General features: G+C 39.2%; 1 protein-coding gene across 1 annotated transcript in view; it reads right to left on the reverse strand.

Annotated features, from left to right (window-relative positions):
* Positions 1–9,742: 9,742 nt before the first annotated feature.
* LOC149324180 (netrin receptor DCC-like) overlaps positions 9,743–14,438 on the reverse strand; it is a 173,459-nt gene continuing 168,763 nt past the window's right edge. The window contains exons 3-5 of the mRNA XM_089499204.1: positions 11,971–12,121; positions 10,537–10,673; positions 9,743–9,861 (exon numbers count right to left, since the gene is read on the reverse strand). Coding sequence (XP_089355330.1) covers positions 9,743–9,861; positions 10,537–10,673; positions 11,971–12,121 — 407 coding nt within the window. The remainder of the gene's footprint in view (positions 9,862–10,536; positions 10,674–11,970; positions 12,122–14,438) is intronic.

A 14,438-nucleotide genomic window follows, 5' to 3' on the forward strand; every position in this document is an offset into this window, starting at 1 on the left:
GCATATGCAAAGACATGGCCTATATATATTCTATGGCTATCACATAGCATCTACTCAGAATCTGCAAGAATCTGAGTAGGTTTCCTTTATTAGCTTATCTTCAAACACACTCGCTTTGTAAGAAATTACATCATATGTCCTCATTTTTCCACTTTATCCCCTCAGGAGAATCTTGACTTCTGTATGTAATTTGAAGAGACTTTTTGTTCCTTCACACAGATGGATTAAAACGTTTTCCTCTCTTCTTAGGGGGAGAAAAAACAACAACACATCAGCATTTTCATCTAATGCATGTCAAAAGAAAGAACAAGTTCAATCAAGGTTAAATAATGATTTCATTCCTGAGATTTTAGCACCTGTTCATATATTCAACAGAAGTAGCAAAACCTCTTCTGGACTGTCCCAATGTTCCTGGTTAAATCAATAATGTTTTAAACTCAACTATTATATGCTTTTAATCATACGTGTTTTTCCTGTAATTGTCTGTCTTTTCTAAATCACCATGAGAACCAGTCTGAGAAAAGAGTGGGATATAAATAAAGTGAAAAATGGATGGATGAACTTCTGACAACAAGCCCACAATGGTTGCAGTGTCTTGTTCTAACCCGGGATGGACAATTCTGGAGGGGACGACTCCAATTTTACCCATGTCCATCCCCTGCAGGCCTCAAAGGCACACTCAACACAATGCAACACAAAACTAATTTCAGGGCAATCTGAAGAAGCAGAAAGTCACCATATGTAAGGACATGGCCTATATATTCCATGGCTATCACAAAGCATCTATTCAAAATCTGCAAAAATCTGAACAGGTTCTTTTTATTAGGCTGTCTTCAAAAGGGCTCACTTCATAAGTAATTAAATACTATGTCCTCATTTTTCTACTTGATCCCTTCAGGAGGAAATTTACTTCTAGTGTGTTATCTGAAGAGTGCTTTTGTTCCTTCCTACAGATGTATTAAAATATTTCCTTTTGTCAAAGGTTCTCAGAAGCATAACCAACACAATGGGGCACGATGGTACACAATATTTATTTATTTGGCCTATTAGTCAGGGATTTGTTCTCTTTTCTTTCTTTTTGCTTTCTGGGGTACTAATCTTCTGCAATGTGCAGTCATTTTGAGCCATATGGGGGATTGGATTGAAAAAAAATCACCAATAACAATAACAATAATAATGTGATCTGGGGTGTTTTGGTTCTCTTGCCCTTCTTGGTGCTCTAAGGCCCTCACGTCCTGTAGACTGGACTTTGTTCATGCTGGCTCGAACCAAATTCACCAATAAAGTAACTGCTCATCCTTCCCTTTAACAAACAAGCAAACATGAACATAAAAGTGAAAGATTTTTGCACATTTTTTCAATGTAAACCTGCAAATCTCAGTTAAAACAAGGTGCACTGGAAGAACTGGATATCTCCTTGAACAGTGGGAGGGATTCTTGGGATTCTAGGAATTCTCTTCCAAATGTTATGTGTCCAAGCTCAGGGTGCTTACTACTCTTAACTCAAAATAGGACAGTTACTATAGGATCCCATTACACGTTTTGCTGGATTGGCAAGTGGGTGGGGGGGGGACATGCATGAAAATCCTCTTTGAACTCTTCCCGCATGGTTTGCTTATGGGGGAAGGGCTTTTAATGATATAGTCTATTATCTGTGTTTGTTATTTTTTTAAAAAAAATGGGCATGCTTTTTATTCTATTAATAGGCTCATAATATTTTGACTTTTATATGATCTATACTTTTATCTGTATCTGTTCTAGCTTCCGTAAGTTGCCTCGAGTCCCAAGACTGAGGAAAAGGTGGGAACTAAATATATACATTCATGCATAAATACATAAATACATACATACAGTTGTTTGCAGACAAACATCTTGTGTATGACAATCATCTTGTGTACACATAGTGCAACAAACAAATGATGGCTGGTATTCTGTTAGTGATATATGTAGGTGTAAGTTGTACTATGCATACTGAGTTATTGTTTTGGATAATATGCAGTGGTCCCATCCAACTGATGATATTGTAAATGGAATTGTGCTTGTTGGACCATAAAAGTACACAGAGTAATGTGCAAATGTCCATTGTCTGTATGCACTGCCTTTGAGTGCTGTGTATTTCAATTGCACAATGGGTTGTCAGTCATGCTCGTCAGGTCTCATCTGGAGTACTACATGCAGTTCTCAGCACCTCATCACGTTTTCTGTGCAGGAATGCCAGGAAAGTTATTTTCTAAGCAGAAAAATCACATTCTTCAGAAAATGCTCTCATGCACTCTTTTTTAAAAATACTGAATAAGTCTGAACAGTTTTACACAACTTTCTTGCAACAAGGATAAAATGGTAAAAATATTTATTCTTGCCTGTGAAAATTATGAAGATCACCCTCCCATGTTAAATCCTATCACCCCAAATAAATTCAGCACATCAGATAGCAATTTTAAGGTCTTAAATATGATTGAACCCCTGCCCCAGAAACCTGTATCTGCCATTGCAGCTTAGCTGAGAATGAAGACATAAGAGACCACTGTAATAAAGGAATTTTCCTATGTCTGCCTTCACTACTGTTAGCAAGAAGCTGTGGAGTGTTTTGTGTTTGCCATATTCTTTGTACACTGGGAGACTAGACAGCTTGCAAAGAGGAAATGTGGGCAGAAACACATCTCTCTTTGATGACAGTCAATGAAAAAAGGTTGTGACATAGTGGATAGGCACCATGATTGCTAAACTTCCTGTGCGACTCAAGAGACAAATATTCTCTAGTTGTTTACTTTTGTGCTGCTGAGAGTGGATGAGGGCTGTGCCATCAGCAACACTCTTCAGCTGTTAGTTTTTATTTGCAGCATGAATGAAAGCTCTCAGGTGACTGAGAAAAATGGCATAGTGATGCTCAGGGCACAGTTGAACTGGAGGAAGTAAATGCTTTGTGGTCTCATTGAGAAATTATAACTTCTGTAACACAAAGCTGAATGAATTCTCCACCGATGAAGCTGCTGCTATGTTCAAACTATATGTGTTCCTCCTCTCTCACTTCATCAAATGTCAAAGAAAGATTGTGAGGAACTCAAAACAGAACCATCCCAAAAGGCTTCTTACATGTCTGGCTAGTAAAGAGAGGCCAACATCCTACATCAAAGAGACAAAGCATAGTTTTACACTCACAGAGTTGCTTGGTGGTTGCACAACACCTCCCATTAGTGACTTGAGATGTTTCACAGCTGAACACATGGTCTAATGCACATGTACTATGCACAACAATACATGACGTGTATGCACAGCCATGTGCAATGTATACAGGCAACCACTCACAATATAAATTCATGCACAATGTCAACAGCTGTGTAACTTTGGTTCTGAAACAAGAGTGAAATGGAAGCAGAAGATTCTGAGTTAGCTTTATCCAAATTGGTGGCCTATCTCTGTATTGTGTGTGTTGGCTGAAGAGCTCTGGGAATTGTAGTCCAACACACTGGGTTTTGAATGGTTGTTCTCGGGCAATGGTTCCCAGTCCTGGATCCACAGTACGGATGTGACTGATCACTAATTTTCTTCTCAAAGGAAGCAAGAGGTAACTTTAACATTTTTCTTCTGGCTGTGGGAGAGACTTTGAAAAACCACACAATTTGCGCATCAGGACTTCATTTGCACAAAATTTGCAGCTTGTTCTTTTGCACAGGAAACAGCATTTTCTGTGAAGACAATATTATTTCTATGCATAAAATAATATTTTTATGCAGAAATAAAATATTTTCTACGCAGAAAAAGCTGTTTCCTATAAATGAAATGCTGTTTTCTGTGCAAAACAACCCTATATTAACTTTGCACGGAAAAAGTCCAGAACTCTGAAGATTTTCATCAGTTTTCTCATCAGGGCTTTTCTATATTCAATATGTTTTGTAAACCATGTTTTTGAATATTTTCAAATATTTTCCCCTCCTTAGTCCACAGCCATTGCTGCAGCACAGTTTCCACAAGCTTCAGCCAGTATAACCAATGCTGAAGTCTTGGAAAAGGTTTGTAGTCTAAAGTTTGGGAATCACTATTCCAAGGTATACCTTCTATTTATACTTTTGGATCATCTGGGAGACTTTCATCCAGACAGTGCCACAGAGAACAATGCTCAAAGATTGTGCAGGAATTTCACATATAAGGAAACACTCCCAATTAAGTTGATTCTCCATTTTTCAACATTATTTTTCAGTCATGCTTAGGCCCAGAAGCAGATGAAAGGCCTTACCTCCATCCCAACTGTCACTGCCCTGGTTTTGCAGGGAGAGAAGAAGAGGTAGTATCTGCTGGACTTAATCCCCTCTCACACACTGCCATTCCCTTTTCTTTGAGTGTTATGTTCTATTTAGAGTGTAAAGCAGGGAACTGTTTTGCTGTACTTTTATTTGTAAAAAGTCATGTACAATGATGGTGCTATATAAATAAATGGTTGTGGTGGTGGCGGCGATAATGATCATGCTGATGAAAATCATCATTATTATTACTGATCTTCTCACAGATGAGTTACCATGATGTTTCTGTAACTGTCACACCTCAAGTGTTTAAGGGGAATGCACTTTAACAATCAGTACCCTTTCAAATAAGCATTGTAATGCTTAGCAAAATGCAAATGCCCTCTTGATGGGTATGCAAATGGAATTCTATATGCATTTATTTAATAACCCTTTGAGAGCATTAATGAAATGTATCATTATGTGTGCCCCTTTGGCTCCTTTGTGCAATTCTCTACTCCAAGGAATGTTGCCTAGTCCCATCCTAAAATATATCTATAATTATGTTTTTAACTGATTAGGCATTTTGTTAACTATTACGTATTGCAGAGTCTGTTTACAATAAATATATCTCACATTATTTTACCAAGAGTGCTGCTCCAGCTCATAACAATTACCACACACAATCTGAGGTAATAAAAGATATTTTACTAGAAGCTGTTAGCCTGGTGGTATCATAAAAATGAAACTAAGATTGGGTTGGGGGTATTTATAGCCATTTATATTTGAGCCCCCCTCCTCTCTCTCTCTCTCAACAATCCTATAGCAATACTTTAAAGAAAACTTTATGGCCTGCATCAGAGTTCCTTAACCTGGGATTAAAGCAACCTGATGCAAACTGGTAGCCTCCAGACATTTTAAAAAGTAATTAGCTGTCAGTTTAATTGCAAGGTCATCTGACCCCTCTGCAAAGTAGTTTATTATCATCACAGTTACATTTTAAAGCAATTTGATGTGTTACTTTTACTTTAAAATTAAAATTAAATATTTACAGTGGTCAAAAGTAGCTAAAATAGATACCTTTAATGAGTTTAGCAAAAGTCTAAATACTAGGAGCTGCTCGTCTTTGATTTAAAAAATTACAACACTTTCCCCCCATCTACCTCTGCAGTTCATAATAAAATACCACCAGCAGCACAAGGCAAAGAAAAGCTGACACTTAAACCATCTGATATTGATCTTCCACCATATAATGGGACTAAAACTTTTAACTATAAAAGTAAACAAGTTATAGTTATATTGCAAAAAATCCAAACTAAGGCCCGGGACAGACTGCCCCCAAAGGGCAGCCTGGCAGCGGCCTGTTTCCCTCCAGAAGGACACCACAGCAGCCAAACTGCCCGGCATCCCTCCGCCCCCAAAAGAACCCAATGACACACTCGTGACGTAAGCGATGTGCAGCAATGTCTATATGCTGCGTGTCACTTATGTCAAGATGGCAGTGCCCGTGTGGACAAGACGCCGCCATTAGGCCGCTGTTCTGCCATGCTAGGTTAGGGACCGTGTGGTTGGTGTGCAGTCCCTAACCCCAGAATCGGCGGCAGCACAATGCATCTGGACAATCTGTCTCAGGCCTTAGTCTCTGGTTAAATTACAATTATAATTTTATGTAATATCTTTTTTATTAGAAAGAGGAATTAATGCTTGACAGATAGACAAAGGAGACTTTTAATCACTGGAAAGTAGCCTTTAAGTAAATATTAACTTCCTGTCACAAGAAACATCAGGGTTTTAATGGTCCAGGGAAAAAAATCATGTTACCATGGCACTTCAAGATCATGGATCCTAATCCAATTGCTATGTACTAAGGATTTATCTCCATACTCATAACACATTAGGCAGATCCCCAATTTGAATATTTAGTACCTGCAAATCTCCCCCTCCCTCCAGTAGTGGTAAATATTTTACCTAACAACACATTTAAATCGATATTTTTGTCATTATGAAATCAACAGAGCCTGTGAAAACCTTAATACACTGGGAAGCAACTGCATTGAAAGCCTCCATCATGCATAATTTCTTTAAAATTGCATTGTAGCTTAATAAAAGGATATTGTTATGCATGCCTCAAATGTCTTCTAATCCCAATTAGAGCTCTGTTCACTAATGAAAACATTTTTATGCATACATTTTAAAGCCACAATTCAAAATAAGCATTACATTGATATCATGTTCATTGTCTGGGCAAGCATTATCTGTGTGGCTTCTTAAATTTCGTAGAATAACCCTAAGATAACTCAGTCTCATTTGGTAATTAAAAACAAATGGCTGCTCAAATTTTAATGTTTGTACTATTCAAGATTCCATGAAAAACTGACATATAGTTGGAATCAAGTCTTTGATCCCAGACTTGAGACATTCTCTTTACATCTCTGTCAAGACACTTACTGGCTAATGACTTATCTAAAAGAAGAGAAAATGTTCTGTACTAGAAAGTAAGCAAGGGCAAAGTGATATATTTTACCGCTCAGCAGGTGGTACAGAAAACCACAGCATTTCTGATTTTTTTTTCTCCCCTCAAGTACTGTTATCTCTGTGTGATAACGGCTGGCATCAAAATGGCACATAGCAATCAGGTTATGCACGATGACTCTTCATAGGCCCATAAGAGAAATCTGTAATGCTCTTTCTCAGGACCATGGTGATAAACATATGTACCCTAATCTAGCAAAACAGGAGTGGTGAGAGTATGGCTTGTATGCTATATATATATATATGGTTGCTCTCGAAGCTGTTTTTAAGACCCCTCAGTACCCCCTGCATTGGAAAAATGATTTTTTCCCAAAAAGAGAGGATGGCACTTACCGGGGGGGGGGACTTTACCATGTCCCCCCAGGCTGTTTTCAGCTCAGGAAAAGGACTTTTTTTTGCAACAGGAAATCTTTTTAAAAAATATCTTTTATTTTAAAATTTCTATGATTTCATTGGTATGAAAAACAGTTGTGCTCTATTTAGACAACACAGGAAAAAGATTTAACTTTTAAAGAGACAAAAAGGAACAATTTCAAATATTCCATACATGATACTAACATGAAGTTGGAGTCTCCTCCACCAATTCATAACAAAATGTATGCTCAATAGGGACGGAAGCATATGTACCCTTTCATATTTGAAAATATTGAAACAAAATGGTTTTTAAAACATGTTTCTTAAGAGTTGAGAACCTTTGAGAAGAATCCTGAACTGAAAAGAAACTTTGCAGTTCGAGATTTGTTCTACAGTTGGCATGTGGCCCTTTTGCACAGGAAACAACATTTTGTGTGCAAAAATCTTATTTTCTATGCAGAAAATGCTGTTTCCTGCCCATTTAAATGCTGTGGTGGGGGACTGATTTTGATACCCAACCATGAAATAACGAGACCAGACATGTAAATTGGATGAATAAAGGGCCATTTATTTGACCTATAATCTATTTAAAGCTAAGCACTTGAACTTCAACCTTAACTTCAAACTCTGAGCAAAAGCCTGGTGTGGGTCCAGCTGAAGCCAGGTGTCAGTCCTAGACTTCCTCTTCAGCCTTCCCTTTGGGCACAAACACCTAACCCTGAGGTAAATCCGATGATTCGGATTGCATCCTCAGTCCAGTCCTAGGAAGGTAAACATAAGGCACTCTCCCTGAAACCCCCACGAATTTGTAAGGTTGATCAAAACCCCCATGTCTATCCCAAAGGCAGGTTCTCTCACAACTCCACGCCCCTTAACATGTAAGCTGATCAAGAGCCTAACCTTTCACCACAAAGGGGTGCCAATGGTGCGTACCAAACAGTTCTTTAACCCCATATGGGCCAGTGAAACCTATTTAACAGCCACCCAAAGCCAATTACCAGTCCCGGCACACAGTATGGGGTAGGCAAAAAACCACGGGAAAAGGGGAGAAAATTCCTACCTGGCCCTGAAGTGACCAACAAAGTTCATACTGCATTTAGGGTGGGAGGGTGGGGTGCTTCATGGAAAAGAGGCAGGATGGGGGGGGGGGTGTACTGTCCTTATATACCGACCCCGCCTCCCATGATATGCCTCAGCTTAATCCAATGGACCTTGCTTATATTGAAAATTCTGGTCTCTATCATGGAGGGTATCAAAACCCCACCCTCCCTCAAGGTTCTGCCAATCGTCCTGGTGTGAATCATGCAAAATTTGCATATAGTTGTTTTGAACAGAAAACATCGGCCAAGATTCTGCACTATGAGAAGCAGTACAATGAGAGAGCTCCATCATCACTGTGACTTCTGCTCATGCTTCCCCCCAAAAGTCGACCTCTTAAGCCAGGCAGCTTCTGAACCAAAGGGTTTCTGAAGTGCTGCAAATTCGGGCACTGGGGAGTGACAGCTGTAGCAGTCCCTTGTTTGCAGGGTGCATTGAGAATAAGCAGTTGGAGAGAGCCCTCAGGGTCTTGCTGCATCTTCTCATCTCAGCTGCATCTTCTCATCTCAGCCCAATGCAGTCATCCTTTCCCAGTCCCCAAATCTGCAGCATCTTGCAAACTCTTCAATTGAGACTCTGCTCAAGGAGTATGTCTTGGGGTCACATTTGGTCATTAGCAACTGCACATGTGAATTCCAAACACAGTGAGATTGTAATTCCAATTTATGTTTCCACAAATTTTGAATAGGATCTAAATTAAAACGTAATTGAACACCTTGGTCAAGGAATGATAGATGTTGGTGTTATCGTTATTTTATTTAAAATCTGCCCTTCTACCCCAAACTCTGATTTGGGGTGGCTTTATACTCTAAAACAGGTGAGACTGCACCTCCTGTTAGCCCTAGCCAGTACAATCAGTGGCATGGAATACTGGGACATACAGTTCACCAACATAAGAAAGATCAAACTATACTCATCCCTAATGTAGAACTTAAGTGGGGATTTTTTTTTCTGTTGAGGACTTCACATGGAAGCCAAAAAGTTAATGAAGCCATTTTCTTTTATATTTCTCTTTTACTACTTCCAATCTCTTTCTTTTCCTCTTCCTCCTTCCCCTGCTCTTTTTCCTCACACAATCGACCATAAAGAGAAGGAGAGATCACTTTGACCCAGATATAAACTGATTCCTAGAATCATAGAATCATAGAATTGGAAGAGACTGCAAGGGCCATCTAGTCCAATCCCCCTGCCATGCAGGAAATCTAAATTGAAGCATCCCTGACAGATGGCCATCCAGCCTCTGTTTAAAGACCTCTAAGGAAGGAGACTCCACTACACTCTGAGGGAGTTTGTTCCACTGTTGAACAGCCCTTACTGTCAGGTGGAATCTCTGTTCCTGTAGCTTGCATCCATTGCTCCGGGTACTAGTCTCTGGAGCAGCAGAAAACTCTCACAGAGGGCCTTTGAAATTAAGCTGAAGACTACCATCAGTCTGAGAGATGCAGACTGTGTGACTCATATACACTTTATGGGGCAGCCACTGAAATTGTCCTCTCATGTTCCGAGGAACAGTTATATTCAGACTAAAACTCAGAACAGAATCACCATCCCCCTTGCATGGAGGCCTCCAGCCTGCTGCACTGTTCCTTGTACTCTTTGGAAGGTTGGCTTTGCCACTTTTGCAAGAGCTGAGGGTTTCCAACAGTCTTCAGGGGCAGCCCTATAAAGCATGCAGTAGTCAATCCTGAAAGTTACAAAAACACTATCTGCAAGACAAGGATCCTTCGTAACCCACATAGCAAGAACATGGAAGTGCCACATTGATACACAATAGCTTTTATTTTAAAGGACTCATTCTCAGTTTGATGATGTGCTTGAAAATTGACCCTGGCTAGATAGAACTGAGAGAAGAAATTGTAGCGCATTTCTTCCATCTTTCAATCTACCCATCAGTTATGGAAGGTGCAAGTGGAAATGAAAATCCACTGCTGTTTCTACCAATCTCTCTGTAATCTGGTAAACCAAACCAAAGCAAGCTTGCCAAATGTTGCCACAGATACGTTGCAGTATAATAACCGTCCAGAAAGCAATTGTCTTGTGGCACACGAAAATCACCTTCATGTGCAGTCTGAGAAACACTATTGATTGAGCTCACATCATTGCTTGTCTCCTGACAGAGACACACACACACCATACAACAAATAAAAAAACACATTTTATTTTATTTTTTCAGCCCAGAACATCCATAACTGTCCTTTGTGTAGTGTTTAAAAGGCATGTGAAAACATTGTAACTCTCATAAAAAGAATTTAACCTGGCATGGAAAAAAAAGCAAGAAATCTATCTTGCAATCAGCAAAGGACACTGTACAACACACAGTGTTGTCTACACTCACCCAATACAGATAATTCTGCTGAAGCACTGCTGTTCTCATCTTTGTACGTGACCACACAAGTATATGTCCCAGAATCATCATCTGTTGCATTTGATATCAGCAAGTTACTGCCAGCCAGCAATGAATATTTTTTAGACCTGGAATAATAAGAAGACACTCTCTGAAAACTGAGGCTATGGGCACAATCTATAGCTTTCACATTACTCTCTATTTTAGAAGATGCATTGCACATTCCTTCAATATTAAAATTGCATTCTAGGTAACTTGCAAATCCATTTAGAAACAACAGGATCCCCATTTCAAGCAATTCTAAATAGGACTATTAGACGCCATTCCAAATAGGAATGCTGTTATGGAAGAAAGAAAGAATCACAATACAGTGCAGACCCAAGTCAGAAAGAGTTTGGTACTGAAAGAATAATCACATTTAGCAGATTCATACCTCCCTAAATGGAGGCCAATGTCCCCATTTCCTAGGACCTAGTGAAGAGCGTTTTCATGCTGAGATTCCACTTTAACTGCCATGGCAGCATCATTTGTAATCTTGGGATTTATAGTTTTGTTTAATTGCTATGTAATTTGCTTTGTTAATTTTATTGCTATTGTGAATAGCTTCATTATTTTATTGTTATTGTTTATTTGCTCTGTACTTTCTTTATTGTTGTAACCCGTCCTGATTCCTTGTGATTGGGTGGGCTATAAATAAATTATTATTATTATTATTATTATTATTATTTTATTTATATACCGCTATTCCAAAGATCATAGCGGTGAACATCAAGTAAGCTAATTAGCAAGTAAGCTAATTTGCCCCCAACAGTCTGGGTACTCATTTTAGCGACCTCGGAAGGATGCAAACCTGAGTCAAGCTTGGGCCCTTTTGCTGGTCTTGAACTCGCAACCTTGTGGTTTTGAGTGAATGGCTGCAGTACAGGCATTTAACCACTGCGCCACCAGGGCTCCAATTATTATTATTATTATTATTATTATTATTATTATTATTATTTGTGAGGCACTTTAACACCTTGGCAGAGAATTTTAAATAGTCACTCAACTGCAAATCCCAAGATGCTATAAGATATTGCCATGGTAAATAGTTTATGGGTCAGTAGACTGTAGTTGCAATAGAGTTGGTTTCTTATGCATGTGTGCCTTTCTCTATGGAAGTGATTGCATTTTTTAATTTACTGTTGAGGAATATATGTATTAAAGGTTGCAGAAGTGGAGTGGCAGTGCCATTGTGCATGCAGGGGCATGAAAATGCACACTGGATTGTGCATTTGGTTGCCTTCAGTTATACCATCTTGTCATTCAACACAAGGGTTGTGTAGCACAATCAATGCATAACCCATAAGAATCGATTTATGCCATGCAACTCCGGTCCTGTCTTTGTTCTGTCCTGAATGTTTCTGTTGAAATCCACATACTACATACCTGAATGGGATTGGTTCATCTCCTCTCAGCCATGTAAACACTGGGGGTGGGTAGCCAGAAACACAGCATTCCAGCACAGCGTTTTTCCCTTCTACAACAACTACGTTTGATGGTCTCTGCAGGAAAAATTGTTGCCTGTGCAAGCCAGGATCTATGAAAGGAAAAAGAATGGTTATTACATAATAATCATGCCATTTGTCTTAACAACTACAGAGAAGATTACCTAAATATTCTCTGTGGGGTCTACTTTATCCATATCATTGAAAGAAAGAGCACACACAAACACACACACAATGAAAATCTTCAACTATTCTATTCTTGTATGCAAGGATGAATAAATACATTAGTTTTCTCTCCACTGTGGATGAAAACTAATATTGCCCCACAGTAGTCCCTTTGTACTCAAATATCTTGATGTTTGGGATTATTATTATTATTATTTGAGAAAATATGTTGTAGAGAAATATACACGTGAAGAAAACAGGTTGCCAGTACTACTAAATGTATTTTCTGTACCAGAAATCCATTTTCTATTCAGAAAGGAGGAGGGGGAGGAGGATTTTCCTAACCATGAGATCACATCCAGTATTTCCCTAAATTTACTGAAATCTGCTTTCCTAAAATCTAGAATGCATTTCTGACTATGCTTTTCCCTTCCATTGTACAACAAATTCCAAGTGAACATGATCACTCACACCTAAGGATCCCACCACTTGTACCCCATTAACCAGGTTGTGCCTGTTGGTTAGGATCAAATCTAATATAGCTGACCCCCTTGTTGCCCCTTCCACCATTTGAACAATTAAATTGTCTTCCAGGCAAATGTCATTGCCAGGTCTACAGCAGACAATGCAGTAGAGCTTGAAAAAAGTAGAGTTCTAAGACAGATCTAAAATAACTGGTCCCTTTGTGGCCTCTTCCACCTTTTAGACAATGAAATTGTCTCCCAGGTAAGTGTCAGTGTCAGGTTGTAGCAGGAGACGATGCAGTAGAGCTTGAAAAAAGAGTGGTATCTGCTCTAGCCAATCCTACTTTAGCCATGTGCAGTTGCCTACCATAGGCAAGGCAAGCAGCACCTGGCTCAAGAATCCTTTTCTGAGCATGAATGAAGAGCAAGGAGAAATGCTAACCCAGCTAACCCAGGCATGTTAAAGAAGCATAAGTCTGTAGCTCTGGCAATTAAAAGGGAAAACATAAGAAAAGTCCTTTATACTGCAGGATTATGTCCCTGTTACCAGCATTGGTGCCTTAAAATCCTAAATGTGTATGACTTTTCTTCTGATGACCCTATGCAGAGTGCCTGATGGGATACCTGACGTAGAGTTCTCCATCACTGCAAGACGGACAGGTCACGTAGGCTATTGAAATATAGATCAAAGAGGCCCAGATAGGAGTTGCCAACAGAAAAGAGTCATTTACACCTTTGAGGCAGATTTATGGCCAGGATGCTTTGCCAGGCCAGAACCATTCTCACCTTGAAGACTTCTATAGATCAAACAATCTTTAATATGTAGATTGCCTTTGCTTTGAAATGTGGAAACAACTCTTCGCCTGAGGCAAGATTTTGTCTATTTAAGGTCCCTCAAATCTTTTGTCTATGTTCCATGTTAGAATTCAGACAGGCTTCATGTCAGTCTGAGTTCTGATATAGTTCCAATCCACTCCCCCTCCTTCCTTCCCCTCCGTGTTGCTGAGTCTTCATCAATCTGGACCTGGAGCACCGCCAATACAGGTGAATATAACCATTAGAAAGCCTCATGTTATCTATCCAACGCTAACTTACTATATTCCTGAGTTCTTGGATGATTGTGTGAGTGTATGATTGTCTTATGTGTGAATGAATAATAAACAGTATTCAGTTTTCATAAAACTTGTCTCTGTTGACCTATTACCTTGGCTACCTTCGTATTCATAGGATAGAGACCGCTCCTCTGTTTGAGCTAATGATAAATTCCCCAGACCAAGGTCTCCTTATTTACATCCCTGTAGTAATCAGGAAATCCCTGTAGTAATCAGGAAAACACATTCTTTTGTCTTGTGGTTTCTACAAGAAGGCTCCACAACACATGATTAATCCACTGACAGTGAATCTACCAGGAAAATCGGTCCAATTTTATGCCAAATTCTTATTAAAAAATAGGATTCCCAATGTGACTTTGGCAGTTGCCAGGTTTTTGTCTGAGGTGGTCAGGATCAGTGAACAGCTAACTTCTGTACTGGGGGGAAATGTCTGAAATAAGCTTTGTCTGTGTGATTTGACCAATTGTTCCTCATGTTCTTAACTGATTTTATAAGTTATGAATTTGATTTTGCAAGGTCTCTGGACCATAGTAAAGACGAGTTGTTATAAGAAAAGTGGAAGCTGATGAAAGAAAATACCATCTCTAGATGCATTTTGGAAGATGATTTCAAATAGTCTCTAGAAGATTCAAATTGTTTTTGTTCATTTATGCAATGGACTTATGGAC

Source organism: Sceloporus occidentalis, unplaced genomic scaffold (genome assembly GCF_023333645.1).
Source record: "Sceloporus occidentalis isolate IW3139 unplaced genomic scaffold, rSceOcc1.0.p SCAF_1, whole genome shotgun sequence".
NCBI classification, from domain to species: Eukaryota; Metazoa; Chordata; class Lepidosauria; order Squamata; family Phrynosomatidae; genus Sceloporus; species Sceloporus occidentalis.